This window comes from Salvelinus sp. IW2-2015, linkage group LG3, assembly GCF_002910315.2.
Source record: "Salvelinus sp. IW2-2015 linkage group LG3, ASM291031v2, whole genome shotgun sequence".
NCBI lineage: Eukaryota > Metazoa > Chordata > Actinopteri > Salmoniformes > Salmonidae > Salvelinus > Salvelinus sp. IW2-2015.
Window position 1 is genome coordinate 10158353 of NC_036840.1, and position 27886 is coordinate 10186238.

The 27886-nt window shown below is 43.3% G+C and overlaps 1 protein-coding gene across 2 annotated transcripts; it reads right to left on the reverse strand.

The window, feature by feature from the left end:
• Positions 1-1334: 1334 nt before the first annotated feature.
• Positions 1335-27885, reverse strand: LOC111950325 (ataxin-7-like protein 1). Of its 2 annotated transcripts, XM_023967814.1 has the most exons (11): positions 27730-27885; positions 27223-27291; positions 22979-23083; positions 15103-15292; positions 14496-14902; positions 11499-11581; positions 11033-11277; positions 10324-10540; positions 5964-6085; positions 4881-5610; positions 1335-4649 (listed from the first exon to the last, which is right to left on the reverse strand). In XM_023967814.1, the coding sequence occupies exons 1-11, from the start codon at positions 27824-27826 to the stop codon at positions 4632-4634; spliced, it is 2283 nt and encodes a 760-aa protein (XP_023823582.1). In that variant the 5' UTR covers positions 27827-27885; the 3' UTR covers positions 1335-4631. The 2 variants fall into 2 exon arrangements, with proteins under 2 accessions (XP_023823582.1, XP_023823592.1); XM_023967824.2 differs by lacking the exons at positions 22979-23083; positions 27223-27291; positions 27730-27885 and adding an exon at positions 20295-20388.
• Position 27886: the final 1 nt, after the last annotated feature.

Sequence of the window (27886 nt, forward strand, 5' to 3'; positions counted from 1 at the left end):
CAGCAATATCTCACCATGTGATGTGAGTTTTAGACATTATTTAACAGGTATTATTGGCCTAAATATTGTTTAGCCAATGTCCACGTAATATAGTATTAATACCTAGTTTAAAAGTAGTTGGAACCAACTTCTTGCATAGCCCACAAATTGGGGCTTCTGAAAAATATAGTTGTTGTGGTATTTGAGTAGACCTCTTGAGTTATAATCCCCGAGACCAGACCCTGTCCTCTAGGCCCAGTGAGAAATACAACAAAAGGTGGCCACCGCTATCGGCCAGACAATTAACCAAAGGACCAGCATTAAACTATTATCATAAGAATGCTGTTTGCGATGGGGGGGAAAGCCCTCTGAATTCATTGACATGCTGCATAGTGTTGGAAACCTTTTATGTCATCACTTACATGCAAGCTGCCTTTGCCATTTAACCTACTGACAGCTTTTTGACATTTTGTAGCGCTAGTTGTCTGTGTTGCTATAATAACCACTCGACAACACACAAATATATGATTTTAAAAGTGAATAGAAAAGGCTCTTATGAGGCCTTCCAGCAAGCCTACCAATTCTTGCGATGAGGCAGCACCTGTTGCTACACAGTCTATAAAAGCAGAACTTTTTACAGGTGGATGGATAGGCTACTGTGAAGAATAGGATGAACACAGCTCTGTAGTAGCCATCCCTACACACCAGGACTTGTTGTTCACTCAATATATTACGAACGGAAGGATGCTCCCTGCTCAACACAGCTCAGACGCCAGTGTTTGTTCACCGACATAATGATCAGGTCTGGTTCCAAAACGGATTCTGGCTCACCTACTAGACTGTATACCAAGTGATAGTTTGTGGTCATGTGTACAAGGGGACTCAAAGATACCCTAAACATCAGTACTACACCCACTTTTGGTCTTTACTCACTGCTCCAGTCCATGTGGCACAATCCATACATTTTATATTAGGTGGGCCTTTAAAGTGCCACCCCTGCAGGAATGAGGGGAATTGACTTTGCAAGTGTACAGAGGACTAATTCAAGTAAAGGGAAATGTATGGGTGTCTGTTCTTCTTTCAGGCATAATTAATTGTGTACATCTTTACCCCACGGGAAACAAAGAAATCTCAATTGCATACTCCTCGCGTCCTCGCGTTTCCTCCTAAAAACCCATTGGAGGAGAAGGTCAGAGGGGTGGGACATCTGACTTATTATCCAATGGGTATTGAGGAGGCAAGGAGAGAGGATGCTATGAGTATGAAATTGAGATTCTCCCATGGAATTACTATCCTGCTATGCTGAATCATGCACCTGGGTGGATTTATTCCATCAAGAAGGGACAGGACAAAACAGCAGGTTAAAAAATGATTTGATATATAATTGTTTTTTTATCCAAAACATAGTCAAACCTGAAAATACACATCTAAACGTGTCGATAACACCATGGGGACAACAGGATAAAAGAGTCACCCAGGAGTAGAAAGCACATGATGGACGCCACCACGGACTGATATGGTGAACCAGTGACCATTTCATAGTAAGACCTCGACAAGAACCTGGTTCTGCTTTATTTACAGTGAATACAAAAATAAGGCCTAACTTACAGAGAGACATCCATGTCCTGGGTGAGTAGTAAGGAGACTGCACTGAACCACTAGTCCATTCAAGTCTGCGTCATTCCCTATAGTGCACTACTTAGGCACTGTATTTCCCGATTCAGTGCCCTTGTTTTGACCAGGGCACTTATATTAGGGCATTGGTCAAAAGTAGTGCACTACAGGGAACAGCGTGCCATTTCAGACCAACACGTAGGGAAGACCTCAATTGCATACTCCTCGTGTCCTCTCTCCTGCCGTCATTATCAAAACCCATTGGAGGAGAAGGTCAGATGGGCGGGACCTCTGGCTTTCTTATCCAACGGGTTTTGAGAAGACGAGGAGCGAAGGACACGAGTTCAATTAGACGACGTATCCGCAGTAAAAATAGCGAGGAGAGGAGAGGCAAAGTTAACATTCAGGAATAATACCTAGTCAGTCACGTGCCGTTTGCTTACCTAAATGACTGGAGAGGGGCATTGGTGGCTCCAGACCTGACCAACCAGTGGAGTAGTGCACACATTTTCGGTGATTGAACAGTAACTTGTAATTGATGAGTTCTACACTGATATGTATTATGTAGGCCTAATACTATGTTGGGAGAAGTTACATGCCATCGACATTGACCACGAGCAGAAAGCGAGCATATACAAGTCATTTGAGTGTGTCGGAGGTCATCCGAGATGGTGAAAAGACACAATACTTTCACCTACGAGCACTTACAGAAATATGGAGTGCTGCAGGTGAGGGCCTAAGGACTTGGAAGAGTGTGCACCTCTGCAGAGACAGGGTCTGAAGACAAACAGCAGGCTTAGAAACATTCCCCCACTGTACCTCCTTTTCCCAGCCCCTCTCCCTGGACCATGCAGACCTACAGTGTTTGTGATTTCCCTTAGCCATGGAGACAGACACATTCAGTAAAATTGTCAAAATAAAATTGACAAAATAACCTTGTCTGAGATTCAGATAGCCTACACCTTTCAAACTCAACTCTGGACCTCAAAGCCAGTTCCAATGCATTTTCCCCATTGTTCCCATCTAAATCGGGGACCAATTTAGACCTGGGACACCAGGTGTGTGCAATTAATGATCAGGGAGAACAGAAAACCAGCAGGCTCCAGACCTCATGGGGTAAGAGTTGAATAGCCCTGGCCTACACTGTAGCCTAAAGTACACTGGTTTATAAAGGGGATTGAAGTCACAAGGAATACAGGCCTAGTCTTCATATTTACTGTTGTTGACAAAACACCTTTACAAATATATACAGTGCCTAGTGAAAGTCTACACACCCCTTGCACAGTCTTCGCATTTTGCAGCCTTACAATTCCATCTAAAAAGGGAATACATTAGATTTCTTCTTTCCAATCTACAAAACCGTCGACATTTTCAAAGTGAAAGAAAATGAAAGAACATTATCCAAGTTCATAAAAAAYAATAAACAAAGTCGTCTTGATTGTGCGTGTCTTCACACCCCAGAGTTCATACTTGGTGGGAAGCAAATATCTATAGAAATAGAAGTAGATTAACGATCTGGGCATATGAGGAAAAAGTGCAAAAGAGAAGATCTGAAAAAGCATTATTCTTCCTTCAGGCAACCACTGAACTTCCCCATGTATGTAACAGTAGGGGCGCTGCCGCTGTTCAGAAAAACGCATCTAAATAATCTGAAGTAACTTCCTATCACAACAACTCGCTAGACGCAAGTCAAATTCCTGGTTGGCAACCCCCACGTTGCTCTAAACTACACCTTAGTTTTCAGATGAGGAAAGACGAAGGAGGAAACGAGGAGAAGAGGCCACTTTAGACTATTGAGATGCAGCCCATGTCAGTGATGTCCCTGTAGAGTGTCTATCACTGACAGAACAGAAGAACACACTGCAGTGGAACCAGCGGTATTAAAATGAGTTGGCTAGTGCCATATGTACATTTCTGTAATGTACACGTCAATCAAGCAGACATACAAGTCTGTCAGAGACCAGAGACCAGGGGAAGAGAAAGAGAAGTCATGTTGAAAGGTAGAAACATTGGAAGAAGTGTGAAAAGGGAGAACCGCCGGCAAAAAGGACCCTTAAAAATACATGTCACCAAGCGGGTAAAACACTTTAGCTTGAGTTCTTTTAGTAATGGGAGACTAATAATAAATATAAAAATAATAAAATATATGTACACATTTCAACAATAACAACTATGATAATAATAATACTTTTAAAAAATTGACATACAAATATAATTTGTCTGTAGCTCTACTCTGGTCAGTAAGAAAATTAAGAAATTATAAATTATTATACATAAAAAAATCCTAACACCATAGTTTTTCCATTTAGGGTGTCGGTCCTCTCTGTGTTGCAACATTTGAGACGAAAAATAAAAACAATCCTCGATAACCTGAATTCTTCCTATTTTGAAAGACATTTCATGAAAAAGTTTCAGTATAAAGTCTTCCCTTGTGTGACAGACAGGTTGGTGTGTAGCCTCTGGAGTCCAGGAGGAGGAGAGTAAGTGCACTTTGAACTCTGGCATGCTGGAGAGAAGGGTGTGTGTGGTGAGGAGTGGAGGTCTGCTGGGGCTGTCAAGACAGGTCTGTCTGAGGAAGTTTTTGGACATGGGAATTCCTTCCTGGTCACCTGACCACACAGGAACGGGATACTACAACAACAAAATGTCTAAATGCATGTAGAGCGGTGATAAAGATGCCAACCTAAAGCAGGTTCCCTTTTCAGAGGGCAGTTTGTGATGATGAGTGTCTTGATTTGAGTGCTTCACCCTGTAACCATGGAGACTACCTCTGCAGAACCGCCCATTGGCTGATCAATGTGTGGGCGGGATTCTGGGGAGGGACCACACATCCTAATATGGGATGGGCAGTGTGAGAGGAGGAGCCAAATCATTCTGACCCACCAATGACTCCAAGTCCCAGAATCCCTCATGGGTACAGGTGCAGTGCTGAGTGACATCACTGTTAACAGGGCAGGGCCCTGTGGTACTAACATTGTGTCAAAGGTCACAGATACTAGTCCAGCCGCACAACATTCTGTCCATGTCTCCTGTTATTGTCAATGATGCAACTTGGACTGCAAGAGGAAAAAGAGATACAGGGAGAGGAAGAGCAGGGGGAGGGCAAGAAAGGGAGATTCAAGTTGACAGTCAAGCTCAACCCATATCCAAAGACGACATCAATCTGTATAATCCATGACAGTAAAAATAAATATGAGGCAGGCTATTTTTATTTGAGCCAAGGTAACTTCAGCTGTCAAGTGAGGTGAATTACCATGTGAGTAACCAGGTGAGTTAGGTGTGTTTACCTGTCGAGGTGACTCGGGGCCTGAGGCCAGAGGTCCAGTGTTGTTCCTCCTGAAGATGCCGTCCAGCCCTGCTGCTGCTTTGGTCTTACTGGGCTTTCCTCCTCCTCTGTACGCACTGGGGCTCCTCCTCTTTCTCCCCTCCACCCCTCCTCCGTAAGCCAGGGGGCTGGGAGGAGGAAGGGGGCTGGGAGTAGGGGGTAAGGGGCTGGGGTGGTCCTTAGTGAGGGGGTAGGGTGTGGTGGTGGTTTGGTCAGGGTTGGAGTACCAGTCCTCAGCCCTGACCACCACCTCACTGGCACTGTGTCCTAAGGTCTTTCTCCTACCACTAAGGGGGGGCACGCCAGAGCGGAGCATGGGGGTAGGAGTCAGAGTGTGGTAGCTGCTGTTGTTCCCCCTGAGAGTGTCAGAACTAGGTGGAAGGGTGGTCCTCCTCTTCTTGGCCGCGCCACCAGTGGCCCCTGGGGGCCTGATGGGTTTGGTGGTAGTGCCATTACGGGGTTTCCCTAGGGCGGAGACAGGGGCCACGGGCTGGGAGGGGTCCCTGACGCCAAACAACCCTGCTGCTGATGCATTCTGGGGGAAGGCTGTGGAGTAGGATCCAAGGGGGAAGGCTCCGTTGGTGGAGGGAGGGAAGGAGAGGGGGGGAGGAGAGGTGAGAGAGCTGGGGGAGGGAGTGCTGATAGGAGGGCTCCCGAGGGAGAGAGGGCTCTCAGCAGCCAGGGGCACCTTTCTGTAACACAGCAAAGGACAGGGACGTTAGAAAAACCAGAGCAATAATGAAATACCTATAGATTTACAGGGGTTCAGAGACATTTCTGTCTAGAATATGAGCTGGCTGCTGATGTCCTATGCCAGAGCCCCAGCAGAACCAGGTCATACTAACATCCGCCATTCCACACCTATTAATAGTGTCTATGAGTCTCTGTGTGTCTTCCCTAGACAGCTGAACTGACTTTCTCCATAGAGCATCACAGAAGTCGAAAGCTGGATGTAAATACATTGGAGTTGGTCCCAGAGCCCCAGAACACGGGCCGACAAATCATTTATGCTGGTACAATAAATACACGTACACACTTTCCTCACCTCCACATCTGAGCGTTGACATGTTTCTCCACCATGCAGTGCAACGCCAGCCTCATCCTGTCCCACCGCCGGTCAAACACATAGTGACCACGTCCCATCAGCCTGCTGTTGAACGCACAGCACTGAGACACGGAGGGAGGGGTTAACAGTCAGAAGAAAAAAAAAATGATCAAATCAGCCTGTATGGATGGCTTCAAGCTAGGGGTGTAACGGTTCACCAAACCCATGGTTCGGTACGCATTGAGGTTTTGGGGTCACGGTTCGGTTCGGTTTCGGGACAGCGGGAAGACTAAAATGCCATTCACAATGTTCAGCATTCACAATGTTTCTGGTATTGTCTGTTGTGACAGGATTGTTATGTTGGTTTCCACTCTGACGCGGCGTTTGTAGCCATGTGGGAGATGGGAATTTACCAGTTGTGAAGTCGTAAATACCAGTTGGCTGCATTCATGTGATTTGAACTCATTGAGAAACGCAGATTGGCTAATGGCTAAACTAAAAGTACAGCTATTATACAGTTATACAGTTCAAATCCACATTAAATAGATTGCATTTTCTAAATAATGTTTTGTTGTTGCATTTAACTTCTAAAAACACTGTTATAGAGGCCATTTCCTTAGTAGGTGACGTCAAAGGTCAGTATGTGGGAGAAGGGGGAGATCAGGATGATAGACGAGTTTCATAAAGTAATTACCAGTTGGTGGGCCGTTTGAGTGGTAAATTCCCACTTCCATCTTGGTTACGAACACACCATGACACTGTCTCCTTCAGTGGCAGTGAAGTTTGTAATGTGGCTCGGGCACTTTCACAAGGTGCTGCCTGAAACCCCCTATTTTCAACCACCGAAAAAAGGCGCATATCCGCGGCTATAAACCAAAGACTGTAAAAAATATAAACATAGCCTACCTATCGCTCTTGTAATTTCCTCGGCCCGGTCAGAATCAGCTGCCAAGGGCTGCTTACATGAGGTATACTGAGGTGATGTCAACGTATTTGTCAACATTTGAGGTGTTGGCAGCTGCATAGGCTATTCTCGTTGAGCATGGCGACATACTGTTAATGTTTTACCCACAACTCTATGTCCATCGCTAACGTAATCTACTACGAAGCCAAAATGTTCCCAAACGGGAGATATAAACGATGGAGGATCCTCCAATTCTGGTTTATCGACCCCACTATAGAACTAGTTCCTGGCTGCGCCTCACAAAAGAGCACATTGAAATGCGCACGTTAATCAAAATTAAAATCTTAATTGGCGCATAGCTTGTTTTAACGGAATAGCCTGAAATGGGGTTTCTTTTCAGCTCAGATTTACTCAAAGAGGCGTATGACTGCAATGCAGCATAGACATCATCGCCTATAGGCCTAGTGTTTCTAATTTTGTAATATTTGTATGTATTCATTTGTGTTCACAGTGCGGACCGAACTGAGGTGTCCGTACCGAATGGTTCAGTACGAATATGTGTATCGTTACACCCCTACTTCAAGCAGTACGGTGACATGGCAATAGCGCCGCAGCCATTACTAAGGCATTGCTCTAAAGCATTACCATCAGGCTGAGGTTTCCTCCATATCGCTTACACAATCAAATCTCTACAAATAGTGTGGGGGGGAGGGTGGAGCTGGAAGATATTGACATAAAGTCATTTAACGATACATTTGGTTCGATAACGATAAATGCACTCATTTATTATTATTTTTAACTTTCCATTAGGGGCAGGGATCTAGTTTTACAGTGCCAAGTCAGACATGAAAGAAGTCAGCTATTTCATCTAACATGTTCAGGGAAAGCACGGATACTTTGAAATAGGATCCAGAATGATCAGATTTATTTTTGGCTCTTAGAGATTCATTTGCCTGCCTCCTTTTTTTGTACATATGATACATAATTTACCACTTGAGGAAGTGGGAACTCAAAACACATGATCTATATTGCTAAAACCTAAATATATGATATTGTTGCTAGACAGCCATGTAAAGGATCTAACAGCAAATGTAATGTCCAACAAAAGCTTTCCATTGGTAGGCATCAATAGACTACTTAATGTATTGACTGCAAATGGCACGTTCCGCCAGCGAATCATCTCAATTACATACTCTGTTTGGAAAGGTGTAATTTCCTCAATATTGAGAGTTGAGAAGAAAAATATATATGCTGCCATAAAGCAGAGAATGTTCTAACTACAGTAAAATACTATTTAAAAACTTTGTTTTCCCATAATTCCATTTTGAAACGTTGCTCAAAGTGCTTGCGATTATCAGAATGCATCTGTCCCTCCACGCAAAGTGGGGAGAGAGAGTGAGACCAGGCAACGAAACAAGGACAGGGAAGATACTGTACTTTCAATGCAGAAAGCAAGTTAATGCACATTACAGTTAACAAAATGACGCTTTTAGAACAAAAGCATTGTGTAGCATATTCACAGAAAATTACAGACGTAACCAAAATGCTTCGGTAAGAGGGCAATGTCCATGTCGGTAGTTTTCGGTTTATCTTCCCAGCTCTAGGGAAGGGGTTTAGGGTTGGTTTCAGTCTGGGTGTTAGACTGAGAGATAAGGGAACACTTTATATAGGATTTACAAGTAGTTTATCAACCATTTATTTGTTTACAGATATTTTAGAAGCAGCTGACATTTTGTGATTACTTACAAACCCTTCGTACAAATTATACAGTTGAATTTGGAAGTTCACATACACCTCAGTCAAATACATTTAAACTCAGTTTTTCACAATTCCTTAACATTTAATCCTAATAAAAATTCCCTGTCTTAGGTCAGTTAGGATCACCACTTCATTTTAAGAATGTGAAATGTCAGAAGAATAGTAGAGAGACTGATTATTTCAGCTTTTATTTTTTTCATCACATTCCCAGAAGGCCAGAAGTTTACATACACTCAATTAGTATTCGGTAGCATTGCCTTTGAATTATTTAACTTGGGTCAAATGTTTCGGGTAGCCTTCCACAAGCTTCCCACAATAAGTTGGGTGAATTTTGGCCCATTCCTCCTGACAGAGCTGGTGTAACTGAGTCAGGTTTGTAGGCCTTCTTGCTCGCACTCGCTTTTTCAGTTCTGCCCACAAATGTTCTATAGTATTGAGGTCAGGGCTTTGTGATGGCCACCAATACCTTGACTTTGTTGTCCTTAAGCCATTTTGCCACAACTTTGGAAGTATGCTTGGGGTCATTGTCCATTTGGAAGACCCATTTGCGACCAAGCTTTAATTTCCCGACTGATGTCTTGAGATGTTGCTTCAATATATCCACATAATTTTCCTTTCTCATGATGCCATCTATTTTCTGACGTGCACCAGTCCCTCCTGCAGCAAAGCACCCCCACAACATGATGCTGCCACCCCCATGCTTCACAGTTGGGATGGTGTTCTTCGGCTTGCAAGCACCCCCCTTTTTCCTCCTAACATAACGATGGTCATTATGGCCAAACAGTTCTATTTTTCTTTCATCAGACCAGAGAACATTTCTCCAGAAAGTACGATCTTTGTCCCCATGTGCAGTTGCAAACCGTAGTCTGGCTTTTTTATGGCGGTTTTGGAGCAGTGGCTTCTTCCTTGCTGAGCAGCATTTCAGGTTATGTCAATATAGGACTCGTTTTACTGTGGATATAGTTACTTTTGTGCCTATTTCCTCCAGCATCTTCACAAGGTCCTTTGCTGTTGTTCTGGGATTGATTTGCACTTTTCGCCCCAAAGTACGCTAATCTCTAGGAGACAGAACGCGTCTCCTTCCTGAGCGGTATGACAGCTGCGTGGTCCCATGGTGTTTATACTTGCGTACTATTGTTTGTACAGATGAACGTGGTACCTTCAGGCGTTTGGAAATTGCTCCCAAGGATGAACCAGAGTTTGAAGGTAGGCCTTGAAATACATCCACAGGTACACCTCCAATTGACTCAAATTATGTCAATTAGCCTATCCGAAGCTTATAAAGCCATGACATAATTTTCTGGAATTTCCAAACTATTTAAAGGCACAGTCAACTTAGTGTATGTAAACTTCTGACCCACTGTAATTGTGATACAGTGAATTATAAGTGAAATAATCTGTCTGTAAACAATTGTTGGAAAAATTACTTGTGTCATGCACAAGTACTATAGTTTACCAAAACTATAGTTTGTTAACAAGACATTTGTGGAGTGGTTGAAAAACGAGTTTTAATGACTCCAACCTAAGTGTATGTAAACTTCCGACTTCAACTGTACATATTTTTGCACATAGCTACCTTAATGTTAAATGTTGGGTAGACAGGTACAGAAATAGGTACAATACACTTAACCCAAATTGCTCCTGTAAGTCACCCTGAATAAGAGTGTCTGCTAAATGACTACGGGTACAGGTACATACCCCCAGTGGTCGAGGGTGGTGAGGGGAGTAGTGGCAGGATGGTCGGTCTCCGTCTATGTCAGGGTCATCTGGTGTTCCTGGGTCGCCCTCATCACTGGACAGACGACCGTCCCTGTCCCCTCCTGCCCTCTGCCAGACAGGGACTGGGGGGTCCTGTGTTGAGCCTGGGGGGACGGGGGTGGAGGAAAGGAGAGCAGCACCCCCACTACCAGGTACCCTGCACACAGAGAGGGAGAGAGAACGAAAAAGAGAGAAAGAAAGAGACAGGCAGAAAGAAAGAAAGAAAGAAAGAAAGAAAGAGAAGAGAAAGTGAAAGTAAGAACATGTTTAGAACTAGACACTAACATGACTTACAAAACTAACAAGTGTCAAAATCGGTTTGTTTCACTTTGATTCTGATTCTCCTATCAACAGTAGGATACAGCACCCCCTAGTGGTGTGAGTTTGAACTGACTGATTTTCACAATCAAATAAGTTAATTGGTTGCTTACACAGATTTGCAGGTGTTACAGAAGGTACAGGAAAATGCTTATGTTACTAGCTCCAACAGCGCAGTAGAACGTCTTACAAATATGCAACTTTGGTCTAACTTTGGTCTAATATTACTGAGCAGCAAACACAGCATCTATATTGAAAATATTTAACAAGTATGATTCCATTGAATGAATAGAAGCTATACATTGACTTTGGCCTCAGTGCTGCCCCCTACCTGGGTCTGTGTGCATTGGCCCACCGCAGTTTGAGAGTGGAGACGGTTCTGCCATTGTGGCAGTGGGGGGGCAGGGTGGAGGGGGTAGTATCATTGGCCCMGGTGCTCTGACTGCCCCCCTGTGACTCCCTCCTCTGCCCTCCCGCTTTATCTTTCTCCTTCGCTCTGCCCTTGTGTTCCGCCAGGAGGATATCAAACTCTTTTTGCCTGCCTGGGACGGCCCGTCGGTGGATCAGGGAGTGAGTCTGGAACAATATAATAATATACAATATAATAACAAAGATAAGTGGACACAAAAGGGCAATAAAAACACATTTAAATGAGACTTAAATTAGTTTCCCCTGGTATCAAGGAAAATAAAGCACACAAGGCAAAATAACGTAATGCGCACTTATGGTCAGAATAAGGTGTGTAGCCAATGAGATGTGAGGTTAGAGGTCAGAGGTTAGAGGCCAGTGTATCTCACCTTGCAGGTGAGTGATCGCGTGCAGGACCGTTTGCTCTCGGGGTCTTGGACTCCACAGTGCTTGTTAGGGTCAAACACCCTCCCTGTAAACAACAGACAGCCATCAAAAATCAAACCAGGTCATCACAGCTGATTTCAGAATTTTGTCTTCCGGAGTACCATGAAGTCATCTTTTGCCATCTCTTGAATGACAGGAGAGAAGTGTCTTACAAAGTTGTCTTATAAGACCTACAGTAGACTGTTCTTTCACTGAAACTTCCCAAATTCCACTTAGAAGTTTCCCCTACGTTAAACAGTTCAATTGTCCCTGTAATCTTCCATATGTAATGTCTATATGTAATCTCTATAATCTAGGTAGTTATGGGAGTGTGCGTGTGTGTGCATGCGGGAGATGAAAAGTGTGTGTGTGTCTCTCAGCGTATGTGTTTAGGAGATGAGAGTAGAAGAGGCCAGTTGGAGTCCCAAGCGGTGGGAAGGTTTTTAAGGAGCAGAAGCCTTGGCAGCAGTAGCTCATGAATTACACTTGTAAATCAAAGAGTTGGAGCGACGCACAGCACAGGGACAACAACATATGGGGGGGGAGAAGAGAGAGAGAGAGAGGAGAGAGGAGAGAGAGTGAGAGAGAGACTGGGAAAAGAGACAGGCGAGAGGAGTAAAGGAAGAGAGGAGAAAGGCAAGAGAGGGAAAAGACAGAGCGGCGGAAGAACAAAGAGATAGGAAAGTTGGAAAGAGAGGTACGAGGGAAGTCTCCTCATCCACAGTAGAATTAGCAAGGCCCCAGTGCATAGGATTAGTGTTGAGCAACAGCCTCCACTCTCTCTTCTTTCAAAACAGCCCCCACCCATGCCAAGTTCCTAACCCATCATATGAATCTGTTCATGCCCCGTCACTCTCATGACTGGGCAGCTTTCAAAGGTTAGGGGAGATAAGGAATACGGAGGGGTTTTACACTTATAAACATACAGTGAGGGAAAAAAGTATTTGATCCCCTGCTGATTTTGTACGTTTGCCCACTGACAAAGAAATTATCAGTCTATAATTTTAATGGTAGGTTTATTTGAACAGTGAGAGACAGAATAACAACAAAAATATCCAGAAAAATGCATGTCAAAAATGTTATAAATTGATTTGCATTTTAATGAGGGAAATAAGTATTTGACCCCTTCTCAATCAAAAAGATTTCTGGCTCCCAGGTGTCTTTCATACAGGTAACGAACGGAGATTAGGAGCACACTCTTAAAGGGAGTGCTCCTAATCTCAGTTTCTTACCTGTATAAAAGATACGCTGTCCACAAAGCAATCATCAATCAGATTCCAAACTCTCCACCATGGCCAAGACCAAAGAGCTCTCCAAGGATGTCAGGGACAAGATTGTCAGACCTACCACAAGGTGAATGGGCTACAAGACCATCGCCAAGCAGCTGGTGAGAAGGTGACAACAGTTTCTGTGATTATTCGCAAATGGAAGAAACACAAAAGAACTGTCAATCTCCCTCAGCCTGGGCTCCATGCAAGATCTCACCTCGTGGAGTTGCAATGAATCATGAGAACGGTGAGGAATCAGCCCAGAACTACACAGGAGGATCTTGTCAATGATCTCAAGGCAGCTGGGACATAGTCATCAAGAAAACAATTGGGTAACACACTATGCCGTGAAGGACTGAAAATCCTGCAGCACCCGCAAGGTCCCCCTGCTCAAGAAAGCACATATACATGCCCGTCTGAAGTTTGCCAATGAACATCTGAATGATTCAGAGGACAACTGGGTGAACGTGTTGTGGTCAGATGAGACCAAAATGGAGTTCTTTGGCATCAACCCAACTTGCCGTGTTTGGAGGAGGAGGAATGCTGCCTATGACCCCAAGAAACCATCCCCACCGTCAAACATGGAGGTGGAAACATTATGCTTTGGGGTGTTTTTCTGCTAAAGGGACAGGACAACTTCACCGCATCAAAGGGACGATGGACGGGGCCATGTACCGTCAAATCTTGGGTGAAACCTCTTCCCTCCAGCAGGGTAAAATTGAAAATGGGTCGTGGATGGGTATGCCAGCATGACAATGACCCAAAACACACGGCCAAGGCAACAAAGGAGTGGCTCAAGAAGAAGCACATTAAGGTCCTGGAGTGGCCTAGCCAGTCTCCAGACCTTAATCCATAGAAAATCTGTGGAGGGAGCTGAAGGTTCGAGTTGCCAAACGTCAGCCTCGAAACCTTAATGACTTGAAGAAGATCTGCAAAGAGGAGTGGGACAAAATCCCTCCTGAGATGTGTGCAAACCTGGTGGCCAACTACAAGAACCGTCTGACCTCTGTGATTGCCAACAAGGGTTTTGCCACCAAGTACTAAGTCATGTTTTGCAGAGGGGTCAAATACTTATTTCCCTCATTAAAATGCAAATCAATTCATAACATTTTTGACATGCGTTTTTCTGGATTTTTTTGTTGATATTCTGTCTCTCACTGTTCAAATAAACCTACCATTAAAATTATAGACTGATCATTTCTTTGTCAGTGGGCAAACGTACAAAATCAGCAGGGGATCAAATACTTTTTTCCCTCACTGTAGGCTATATATTTATACCATGACCTTTATAGTGCTGAGATAGATATGCACATTCCTGGTGGAAGAATTTAAGTTGTTACACATTCCCTACCAGATAAAAGGTACATTAATACATCGTATGTTCCTTCCATCCGTCTTTGTGTCTGTTCACCTAGGAGGAGGATGAAGTTGGCTCATCTCTGGTCAGTTTTGCATGATCCCTGATTATAATAATTTAGATATAATATATGCTATTTAGCAGACGCTTTTATCCAAAAGCAACTAACATCATGCATTAATAAATTTTCGTGTGGGTGGCACCAGCGGGAAATCGAACCCATGATCATTGGCGTTGTCAGCACCATCCCACCAACTGAGCCACACATGATAATGAAGGTAGGATTGGGGTTAGGGTACACTGATCCTAGATCTGTGGTTAGACTGTGTTCTCACCTGACAGTCTCCTATGAGGCCTGGGGGTCTTGGTTCCAGTCTGCTGTTTCCTGTCCAGGGAGGAGGGGGTTGCGGGGGTCCGAGGGGAGGGAGAGGGTCTGCGGTGATTCAGGGGGGAGGGTGAGGGGGTAGAGGAGGGTCGTTTGTCCAGGGGAGAGCGGGCCGGGCTGGGCCGGCGGTCCACCAGGGAGGGGGGTGTGGTGGAGCAAGGGGTGGTTGGGCCGTGGCCGTTCACCAGCTTTTCCTGAGACCCCCTGAGGGGAGCTGGGGGGGTCAGGGAGGGGAGGAGGGAGGAGGGAGAGGAGCAGGAGGTGGTGGAAGAAAAGCAGTTGACTCTGACGTGTGTTCCCCTCTCTGCCCGGCCCAGACATGGCATCTTCTCCAGACTCACAACTGGCAACGACACACTGGGGGGAGAGAGAGAGAGAGGGATGGAGCGACAGATAAAGCAAGAGAGTGAGAGGAATGATAGAGAGAGATGAGTGGGGGGGTGCTAATTGATTGAGGGGATTGTGGGATTGTTTTTATTCAAAAAAATAACCATGACAGGGATTCGATGCAGGAAATGTCTGCATGTTCACAAGATTTGGCCTGTTTGTGCACCCACCATGTCTTGCTGCGGACACCCTTGGGAGGGTAGACAGCGAGCGGGGCCTTGTTGAAGCGGGAGTGGGGGTAGTCTCTGGGGACCCTGAAGGGCAGAGGGGGAGTAGGACCCGGGGTGGGGGACACTGCCACATTGGGCTTCACAGAGACCACTGGACCCCTGGAGGGACACGGGGAGCCGTGCCGACGCTCTGAAACACACACACACACAGAGGGTCAGGAGAAATACAGACTGAATACAGACTGAGCGTGAACCCACCTGGTAAACACCCAGCATCATGAAAATGTCTTAACACTGTAGATCACTGACTGGTCAGTTATTCACACAATGAATCTGTGATGTTTGTAAGTGATCCATGGCTCCAGACTGCGACTATTTGACTTGAATTTTATTAGTGGTCGCATCGGTGCGAGCTGCACATTTTACATTGTCACTCACTCAAACCAGCTAAAAAGCACGATTTGGTCAAACAGTGAAAAAGCTCTGACGAAGGCCGTGAGGCAGATACGTAAGCTTATTAAAGAAAGATCAGTGACACTATCAAGAGCAGTGTGCGGTTTCCTTTTTCCTTCGTCAAAAAGTGAAGTACATTATTCTCATGATTCCTATAAAGTAAGTGTCCGATTGTATAACATCTCAAAATCCAATTGCAGGAAAAACACAGCTTTGGACGCAACTACTGTTGTCCCTGTCGAAGAGAGGAGGGTCTCAGCTTTTTAATAGGTATAATTTCATTGTGTTACAGCCTGAATTTAACACGGATTAAATYTAGATTTGTTTGTCACTGGCCTACACACAATACCCCATAATGGCAAAGTGGAATAATGTTTTTCAAATTGTTTACAAATTAATAAAAAATGAAAAGCTGAAATGTCTTGAGTCAATAAGTATTTAACCCCTTTGTTATGGCAGGCCTAAATAAGTTCACGAGTAAAAATTAGAAGTTGCATGGACTCACTCTGTGTGCAATAATAGTGTTTAACATGATTTTTGAATGACTACCTCATCTCTGTACCCCGAACATACAATTATCAGCAAGGTCCCTCAGTCGAACAGTGAATTTCAAACAGATTCAACKACAAAAAACAGGGAGATTTTCCAATGCTTCGCAAAAAAAGGCACCTATTGGTAGATGGGTAAAAATTTTAAAAGCAGACATTAAATATCCCTTTGAGCATGGTGAAGTTATTAATTACACTTTGGATGGTGTATCAATACACCCAGTCACTACAAAGATACAGGTGTCTTTCCTAACTCAGTTGCCGGAGAGGAAGGAAACCACTCAGGGATTTCACCACGAAGCCAATGGCGACTTTAAAACAGTTACAGAGTTGAATGGCTGTGATGGGAGAAAACCGAGGATGGATAAACAACATTGTAGTTACTCCACAATACTAACCTAATTGACAGAGTGAAAATAAGGAATCCTGTACAGAATACAATTATTCCAAAATATGCAACCTGTTTGCAACAAGGCACTAAAGTAATACTGAAAGAAATATGGCAAAGCAACTGACTTTTTGTCCTGAATACAAAGTTATGTTCAGGGCAAATCCAATATAACATATTACTCACCATTTTTTWAAAGCATAGTGGTGGCTGTATAATGTTATGGTTATGCTTGTAATCGTTAAGGACTGGGGAGTTTTTCAGGATAAAAAGAGAAACGGAACAGAGCTCAGCACAGGCAAAATCCTAGAGGAAAACCTGATTCAGTCTGCTTTCCACCAGACASMGGAAGATGAATCAACCTTTCAGCAGGACAATAGCCTAAAACATGAAGCCAAATCTACACTGGAGTTGCTTACCAAGAAGACAGTGAATGTTCCTGAGTGGCCGAGGTAGTTTTTACTTAAATATGCTTGAAATCTATSGCAAGACCTGAAAATGGTTATCTAGAAATGATCAACAATTTGACAGCGCTTGAAGATTTAAAAAAAAAAAGACAAATTGGCAAATGTTGCACAATCTACGTGTGGAACGCTCTTATACTTATCCAGAAAGACTCACATCTGTAATAGCTGCCAAAGGTGCGAAGGTGAGTAACATGTATTGACTCAGGGGGTTGAATACTTATCTAATCGAGATAGCGTTTTATTTTTCATATTTCAAAAAATATATATATATAATTTTTCTTCCACTTCGACAGGGTATTCGTTTGTAGATCGTTGACAAAAATGAAAGACAATTCATTTAAAATCCACACAACAAAACGTGGAAAAAGTCAAGGGGTGTGAATAGTTTCTGAAGGCACTGTATCCCTCTCATTATTACCTTAGGTTATCTCAAAGTTTTTTTAAGTTGTATTTTTAATAACCTACAAATATGGTAGACCTAACGGAGTTCTCGGCTAATTGTTTGAACATGAGATAGCGCGGTGGGAGAAATCATCCGCTATTGGAGAAAGAGAAAAAATAAACATTGTTTGACTGGACATCTAGCGCTGCTTTGGTGAAACTAGGCCACGTCTACATTGTTCTCTTGCATTCTGTAAATATAAGATATTCATTGAAATAGCAAATGGGAATATAGCAATATACAGTTTCCTAGGAATGTCACCCATGCACTGCCCTGCTGTGCACCGCTCTTCTCTTTAATACGCGAGGCCAGTCAAGTTGAAATAGGTTGGGTATCGTCTGTCACATCATGATGTCGTCACCATCGACGACGGCTGTCAATCATCCTCGATAGACGATACTATCGTAATATCGCCCAACCCTAGTTACAAGTACGGACACTGAGGTATTTAAGAAGTGGTGACACTATTGAAGGAATTGGCCGACAAATCTATTGTTAGCCTATAATTGCCTACCAAACAGGACGGCCTACCTCTTATTTCTTAAATAGGAAGAAATAGGCTCCAACACAAAGCCCTCTTTTTGTTAGTTAATTAGTGAAATTAAAATGCACCATGTGCTTTTCACCTCCCGATTGATTGCGCAGCGGCTGCAGCTTCCCATTTCAGCACCCCAAAGCTGACTTGGAAGTTACTCGACACTGGCTTATTGCGAGGTCAATTACTCTGATTGAGAAAAAGCCTAATCATGGGCAATGAAACATGTTGAGGCAAATATCAAGTGTGACGAATATGAGCCCGGTCCAAAACAAAAAATGTTAACCCCCCCCCCCCTCCCGAGTAATTATCTAACTGTCCCTTAATGCATATAAAGATGTAGGCAAATTCATCTCCACAACAAAAATAAAGAACATCGGTAGCCCTATTTTGACAGTAAAATATCACAATATCCTATTTGTCAACCCAAAATTCATGAAAATCACTGGATTAGGTTGCACATCAAAATATCTTGAATCATGCATTCCTGCTTGGACATGTTGGATGAAACAACTTATTTATTTAACAGCATCTCAGTAGCCTATTACACTTCTTAATAAAGCACTGTGAATGACTTGACAAGATTACTATAACAATATACAGTACCAGTCAAATGTTTAGACACCTACTCATTCAAGGGTTTTTCTTTATTTTTACTATTTTATACATTGCAGAATAATAGTGAAGACATCAAAATTATGAAATAACACATGGAATCATGTAGTAACCAAGAAAGTGTTAAACAAATCAAAATATATTTTATATTCTACAAAGTAGCCACCCTTTGCCTTGACAGCTTTGCACACTCTTGGCATTCTCTCAACCAGCTTCACCTGGAATGCTTTTCCAACAGTATTGAAGGATTTCCCACATATGCTGAGCACTTGTTGGCTGCTTTTCGCGGTTCACTCTGCAGGTCCAACTTAATCCAAACCATCTCAAATTGGGTTGAGGTTCAGGTGATTGTGGAGGCCCAGGTTCAATCTGATGCAGCACTCTCATCACTCTCCCTTCTGGTCAAAATAGCCCTTACACAGCCATGGAGGTGTGTTGGGTTATGTCACGGGGGGGGGGGGAGTGGTCGGTGGTTTAAGAAACACAAATATGATGAGTCCCAGATAAGCGCAACCAGATGGGAATGGCGTATCGCTGCAGGAAGACTGTGGTAGCCCTGCTGGGTTAAGTGTGCATTGATTGCTAATAAATCACGGACAGTGTCACGCGAGCAGAAGCAAGCGCCCCACACGTCCTCCTCATGGCTTTCACGGTGGGAACCACACATGCAGAGATAATCCGTTCACCTACTCTGTGTTCACAAAGACACAGCGGTTGGAACCAAAAATCTCAAATTTGGATTCATCAAAACCAAAGACAGATCTAAACGGTCTAAAGTCCATTGCTTGTGTTTTATTGGCCAAAGCAAGTCTCTTCTTCTTATTGGTGTCCTTTGGTAGATGTTCTTTGCAACAATTCAACCACGAAGGCCTGATTCACACAGTCTCCTCTGAACAGGTGATGTTTGAGATGTGTATGTTACTTGAACTCTGTGAAGCATTTATTTGGGCTGCAATTTCTGAGGCTGCTAACTCTAATGAAACTTATCCTCTGCAGCAGAAGGTAACTCTGGGTCTTCCTTTCCCTGTGGCAGTCCTCATGAGAGCCAGTTTCATCATAGCGCTTGATGGTTTTTGGCGACTGCACTTGAAGAAACATTCAAAGCCTCTTGACATTTTCCATATTGACTGACCTTCAATGTCTTAAAGTAATGATGGACTGTTATTTTCGCTTTGCTTATTTTAAACTGTTCTTGGCATAATATGTCACTACACAAATGATTGCTCAAACGCATTATGAAGGAAAATAAATTTTGGACAATTCAACTTTTAACAAGGCACACCTGTTAATTTAAATACATTCCAGGTGACTACCTGCATGAAGCTGGTTGAGAGAATGCCAAGAGTGTAACAAAGCTGGCCATCAAGGCAAAGGGTGGCTACTTTGAAGAATCTCAAATATATTTTGATTTGTTGAACACTTTTTTGGTTACTACATGATTCCATATGTGTTTATTTCATAGTTGGTGATTTCTTCACTATTATTCTAACAATGTAGAAAATAAGAAAAACATAAGAAAACCCTGGAATGAGTAGGTGTGTCCAAACTTTTGATTGTTCTGGTATATTGCGTGACAACGTTTTTTTTTATGGGTGCGACCAAATCATGAGCTGGTACCACCAACTGAAAACGTTAGTCTGAAACTCAGTGATCCATATTGCAGTAGAGGGCATTGGAGAGAGACAGAGAGAGGAGAGGATAGAGAAGGAAGGAAGGAAGGAGGACTAAAGGAGAGGAAACTTACGGTTCTGGCTATGCATGTCTTTGGGGGAGGGGGGGGGTGAGGAAGGTGGGGAGGTCCTTTACTCTCTCTGCCTCACTGGGACTCTACTCCCCAGACACCTAGTCGGGACAGAGGGACATGTCAAAAACCCACACAGCCACATGGGCGCTCCCACACACACACGCTCTCGCACACCCACGCCACACGCYCTCTCCCACACACCCACACGCACTCTCCCACACACCCACACACCTCATTAAATGCTTATTGTAGACCTACTACGCACGCAGACTTTGCACTAAAAATAGTGAGGAAAGCTTACGAACTGCAGCGGGGATAAAATAATGCATTATATCACTGTCAGCAAATCAAACTATTCATGATTATTAATTTTTGTTCTGTTTCCTAAATAGACTGGGCCCCGGCACCACAGCCATCCTGCCAACTGTCCTCAGCCAACTACTGTCTGACAGGCTGTATCACCCACTCCACAGAATCTGTCTCGTTGGTCACAGTTTAGTGACTGACAGTGTGAGGAGCCAATACGATGACAGTCTGTGGGAATGACAGGGAGATTGCCTTACCCTGCCAATGAGTGCTGAAATACCAACAGCTCGTTAGAACAGGGATGAATGAGCACACAGATTAAGCAGGTGTCAGGGCGTGTGTGTGTATGCCAGGCGGCAGTCGTGCGTGTGTTCCAGGTGTGTGTGAGTGTGTAACTGCGTCCGTCAGGCAGGTGTCTGTGCAGGTGAGTAAATAGGCAAAGGTAAAGCAGAGGGGCAGCTGTATCGGGAGCGAGGACCAAAGTCCACCTCATTCAAGGTATGCAGCAGTAGTAGTAGTAGCAGCAGTAGTTACACAGCAGCCAATTCAGATTCACACACACATTGGTTACTTACAACTGTAGTTTAGAGTACATCAAACAATGCACCCAAGTCTAAATCGTGTGCATCTGCCCTTCCAAGGTACAAGCGATCCCCTAACACAGATCTTGGATCAAAATACCCTATCCTAACCTTAAACATTATTATGGGGGTTTAAAACTATCTGAACCTGTATCGGTGGTTAGGGCCAACGTCTACCCAGTCCCTCAAGCCCGTTGCCATGGCATTGCCGAGCGAGTGAGGCGGCGGCTAGCGTGAGAGCCCTGTAAGCCTAGCAGCCACAGGAAGTAGGAAGCTGAGAGTCAGCATCGCACTGAGAGCTCAGCTGGGTTCGTTTACATCCTCACTGCCACCGCTAGAGGAAGACACCCACCACAGAGAGAGAAAGAGAAAGAGAAAAAAAGAAAGAGAGAGAAGAGAGAGAGAAGCGCCAAACCCTTCTGCAACAGCCAATACATTTCATAACATGACACACACAACGCAGCACATCACTAAACTACTCTATACAAATCAACACTACACTAAACCTCACACACGCACACACTATCACTGCAGCTGCTTCAACACAACAACTGCCCACACTGGCACCAAAGCAAGCACACAAACAACTAACTGCCTCGCCAACACACCACACTGCAGGGAGTGCCAGCCCACACATCAAAGTCAGGAAACGAAACTAAGCTGAGAGGAGAGAGCCTGCAAGGAGCTCAATTAATCCAGGAACATAAGGGCAGGCACCAGACAACACACACACCCTATGAATAACAGTCTAGCACACACACACATTCTCTGAATGACACACACCCAACCTCTGAATAACATACAAAAGCTTTTCCGTTAAACTGCTTAAATCAGCCTCCGCCGCCAGCTACAGATGGGCAGAGAGAGAAACAGAGCTGGGTATAAACTGTCTGTCTGACTCCTGCAGACAGGCTGGCTGGCTGTCAGAAAGAGTATTTCTCTCCACAACACACACACAACACACACACACACACACCACACACACACACACACACACACACACACACACACACACACACACACACACACACACACACACACACACACACACACACACACACACACACACACACACACACACACACCACAAGAGTAGAGCTGGAGGAGCATAGCTGAAAGGCATTGACCCCTGAGCAGAGCTGACCTCAGAGCCTGTCAGTGAACAGCTGTTGTGAGAGGAAGATATCCTGTTTCCCTTAACCACAGATCTAAGGTCAGATTTACATGCGTTATAACCAGATTTACATGTCTGAGAGGACTGCAGCTGGAGGCAATAACCTGCAGGGGGCAGGTAAGCGGAGCACTCAAGGGGGGCGTGTGTGTTTTGCCTGTCTCTTGGCACAGACGGACTCCTCGCTCTAGGACATGTGCAGCTAGCCAGCAGCAGATGTAAGCACGCTCCGCTTACTGGTGATCAACCCGAGCGTAAGCAAACGGACAGACAAGAGCTGGTTTTCAATTATTTTTTTTATTTTTTGATCTTTAACTCTGCATTGTTGGAAATGGACCTGTAAGTAAGCATTTCACTGATAGTCTATACCTGTTGTCTACAAAGCATGTGACATATAAAATGTGATTTCCACTTGGTCCAGCACTGACCAATGTTGGGGGGCTCTTACTGTAATGGGTTAGAGTTAGGGGTCTTACCATAGTGGGTCTGGGTAATGTGTCAAGGTCAGGGTGGTTTGTACTGTAAGGGTAGTGTCAGAGTTAGGGTGGTACGTAAAGCTAGTGTGTTAGGGTTCTTACTTTAGTGTGTTTGGGTAGTGGGTAGTGTGTAGGGGTTAGGGTTCTTACCGTAGTGGGTGAGGATGCCCTGGGGTTTGACCACTTGGTTGCAGACATGGCAGACGACGAGACAGAAATCCTCCTGGTTGGGAAACTGGCCAAACACGTGCATCTCTACAGAAGACAGAGACAGGAACTGGGGTGAGCAAAGGGACAGGGGCTGAACTAGGAGTAGAATTTACATTTACATTTAAGTCATTTAGCAGACGCTCTTATCCAGAGCGACTTACAAATTGGTGCATTCACCTTATGATATCCAGTGGAACAACCACTTTACAATAGTGCATCTAACTATTAGAATCAGAAAGCTGCCTAGACAATTGTTTTTGTTTTTTTACCTTTATTTAACTAGGCAAGTCAATTAAGAACAAATTACAATGCGGCCTACACCGGCCAAACCCGGACGACACTGGGCCAATTGTGCGCCGCCCTATGGTGACTCCCAATCACATTGATCTAAGCGCAGATTTGTTGTTTCTCCATGGTTAATGTTGGGGGGGGGGGGGGGGGGGGGTTGAGCTGATCCAACTTCCAAACAAGCAACTCACAGAGATCTTACTCATCAGGTTAGCGTTTTGTCATGAATCTTGTTCTGGAAAATTATGTGGATTTATTGAAGCAACATCTCAAGGCATCAGTCAGGAAGTTCAAGCTTGGTCGCAAATGGGTCTTCCAAACGGACAATGACCCCAAGCATACTTCCCAAGTTGTGGCAAAATGGCTTAAGGACAACAAAGAGGCCTACAAACCTGACACAGTTACACCAGCTCTGTCAGGAGGAATGGGACAAAATTCACCCAACTTATTGTGGGAAGCTTGTGGAAGGTTACCGAAATATTTGACGCCAAAGTTTAACATTTTAAAACGGCAATGCCTACCAAATACTAATTGAGTGTATGTGAACTTCTGACCCACAGGGAATGTGATGAAATAAATAAAAGCTGAAATAAATAATTCTCTCTACTATTATTCTGACATTTCACATTCTTAAAATGAAGTGGTGATCCTAACTGACCTAAGACAGGGAATTTTTACTAGGATTAAATGTTCAGAAATTGTGAAAAACTGAGTTTAAACGTATTTGGCTATGGTGTATGTAAACTTCCGACTTCAACTGTATGTATGTATGTATGTATGTATACATACATACTAGAGGTCGACCGATTATGATTTTTCAACACCGATACCGATTATTGGAGGACCGAAAAAAAGCCGATAATGATTAATCTGCCGATTTTTATATATATATATTTGTAATAATGACAATTACAACAATACTGAATAATTACTTTTAATTTAACTTAATATAATACATCAATAAAATCAATGAAGTCCCAAATAAATAAGGAAACATGTTCAATTTGGGTTAAATAATGCAAAAACAAAGTGTTGGAGAAGAAAGTAAAAGTGCAGTATGTGCCATGTAAAAAAGCTAACGTTTAAGTTCCTTGCTCAGAGCATGAGAACATATGAAAGCTGGTGGTTCCATTTAACATGAGTCTTCAATATTCCCTGTTGAGAGGTTTTAGGTTGTAGTTATTATAGGAATTATAGGACTATTTCTCTCTAAACCATTTGTAATTCATATACCTTTGACTATTGGATGTTCTTATAGGCACTATAGTATTGCCAGCCTAATCTCGGGAGTTGATAGGCTTGAAGTCATAAACAGAGCTGTGCTTCAAGCATTGCGAAGAGCAGCTGGCAAACACAGGAAAGTGCTGTTTGAATGAATGCTTACGAGCCTGTTGCTGCCTACCACAGCTCAGTCAGATTGCTCTATCAAATATCAAATCATAGACTTAATTATAATATAATAAACACACAGAAATACGAGCCTTAGGTCATTAATATGGTCAAATCCGGAAACTATCATTTAGAAAACAAAACGTTTATTCTTTCAGTGAAATACGGAACCGTATTTTATCGAACGGGTGGCAACCTCCTAAGTCTAAATATTGCTGTTACATTGCACAACCTTCAATGTTATGTCATAATAATGTAAAATTCTGGCAAATTAATTACGCTTTTGTTAAATCATCACCCGTTTGGTGAAGTAGGCTGTGATTTGATGATAAATTAACAGGCACCGCAATGATTATATGCAACGCAGGACAAGCTAGTTAAACTAGTAATATCATCAACCATGTGTAGTTAACTAGTGATTAAGATTGACTGTTTTTTATAAGATAAGTTTAATGCTAGTTGCAATTTACCTTGGCTCCTTGTTGCACTCGAGTAACAGGCGGTCAGCCTGCCACTCAGTATCCTCATGAATTGCAATGTAATCGGCCATAATCGGCGTCCAAAAATGCCGATTACCGATTGTTTTGAACACTTGAATTCGGCCCTAATTAATCGGCTATGCTGATTAATCGGTCGACCTCTAATATATATACACATTAAAATACAAAAACACAGTCATGAAAAGTACAAGTAAAACATCACAAATCACTTCGAAAAACAGTTACATTCCTCCACAAATAAGTCGCCAATCAATACTCTAAACTGCTCGAATGGCACAGAACATTAGGATTAAAAGTATTTTGAATTTTCTTCCCGCAATTTTTTTGTACGATTTAAAAAATATATATATATTTTTTTTACCTTTTAAATGAGAAGGAGTGGCCTACAACAAACAACCAAGAGGTAGGCTGTTGTTTAATCTTAATCATGGTGTTGCCATTTGTTTACAGGGATGGGGAGTGCAGTGATTGTAGCCTCAATTAGCTAGTTATCTAGCTGGCTAACTTGCTATCTTAGCTATCTTATGTATATCGATTTGATGCAGTAAAAACAGGCACTGTCATTGGATGATAAATAAGCAGCATCTAATGTTACAAGTTTGTCTAACTAGCGCGGGCCAGCGTGGCTACTTTCTAGTCTCTCAGTCTCACAAATACACACCGGCCCCTCCTCCGAGCAGAACCATCTGCGTCTCTCCCTCACGCAAGGGCTCAGACTAAAAAGATATGTAAACAAACCAAACATGTATTTCGACTATCCGGATATCCGAGAAAAAAAATCCTGATATTATTCTAATAGTGAAATTATTTCAAATGCCCATCCCTAAACAACGAGTATAGTACTTATAAAAGCAACAAACAAAAAAATTCATCTGTCTCTGCCAAGACAAATGAGAACAGTGTGTAGCTTACTGCCTCGCTCGCCTGCCAGAACAACAGAAACTGCCAAAACAGTGCTGCTAAAACAATCTGTCTTTCGTGAATGAGCGCTACCCAGGCAGAGAGAAACATACTGTCTGTCAGACACCCGCTGAGAATTTATTTTAAAGCGGGGATAACATTTTTCTATATTTGTGCATTGTCAAGTCTCACTTATCCTCGTAAACAACATTGTAAGATAATGAATTGAATTATAGACTACATCGGCTGTTGACCTATGTAGTGGAGAGGGCATAATGCTGAGTTTACCATATAACTATGGGCATAATCGCTGTCTGGCACTAATCTCAGAGATGACTAGGCTATAGGTCTGTAATGACGTCACTCAGTCATCTTCAGCACCAGTTAGCTATTACTGTCTGCTTGACACATGGTATGACCTCATCAGCGGGTGGTGTGTGTGTGTCTCACAACCTGCCTGACTCTTGGCCGGGGATCAACAACACTGGGAGACTCCATTCTGGCTGAGTGACTGAGAGGATCTCCTTACCTTAACCATTAGGGGGTCAAGGGGAAACACAACTGGCCTTAGATCAGTATCTAAAGGGCAAGTCAATCTTACTCTGTCTCAGTGTGTTAGCCTGGGATCAGCAGTCAGAACATATTGGTGATTCCAGTCTAGCTGGGACTGAGAGGCTGCTTTGGCACTCACAGTCTGGCTGAACTGAAGACTGGGGAGTTAGTTATGAAGTGTACTACACTTGAATGTTGCTCCTGTCTGTCACTCTGGGTGGCCCTCCAACCTATAGTCATCAAATCCCCTCATTTGTACAGTGTAGGTAGAGCCAATAACCTCTTTGTAATTAACAAACGCGTACATTCATCATCATACATAAAACATAGTTTATCTTCATAACAAACAATGTTAGGAAAAATGTATGCTGTGGTCGTCCCTTAGCGTTGAATTTGACAGGCTGTGCCGTGTTGTGTGGCTGTGGTGTTAAAATATGCAAGAATGTTGGCAAGAATGCTGGAGTGACAACTGGAGCGTCATCAGTCCACAAGAACAAGAACAACAAAAACAAGGCTCAGGTGACAGTCACTACAGCACTTTTATATCAACCTTACCTTCTTTGCTGAGTTTAGTTCCTTCCCAGTTGTGGTACAGCTCTTTCAAACGGTTTTCGACGAGTGAGTCTGTATTAAAATAATATGCGAAAATAGAGTTCATATTAGAGTTCATGTACGATCGGTTAGTTGGTGGTTGAAAAAAAACATAAATCTCACGCACGCCACGCTTAAACGTGTCATTACGTCTAGCTAGATAGCTAGCTCGCAGCTGTAACGTTAACTGACGAGCTGCCTTGATAAATCAAGGAAACTGTCACCAACAAGCAACGAAAGTTATCGTAGCCAGACAGACATCAGTAAACTAACCCATGCGCATTACAAGCATATTGAGAATGCATCAAATGAATACCGAGCATTTGTAAACATGAGTTTTATAGATTTGTTATGAATTTGGTAACTAGCTAAATATTTTTCAGTTTTGACAGATGCATGGAGGACAACTCAACACTGTTCGCACGTGCCATTTTTTATAGAAATGAATGACAACATTGGACTTGCACTTACTGTCAGAATAGTGTAATTTTGCTGCGCTGATAAAAGTTGACCAAGGTTTGCACAGGAACGTATCCGGATTTGGTAGTTGGCGATTCAATGTCGCCATTGCACTTCCTTCTTGTTGCTTGATTTTTTCCCCTCTACTTCGCAGTAAGCCTAACGAGAC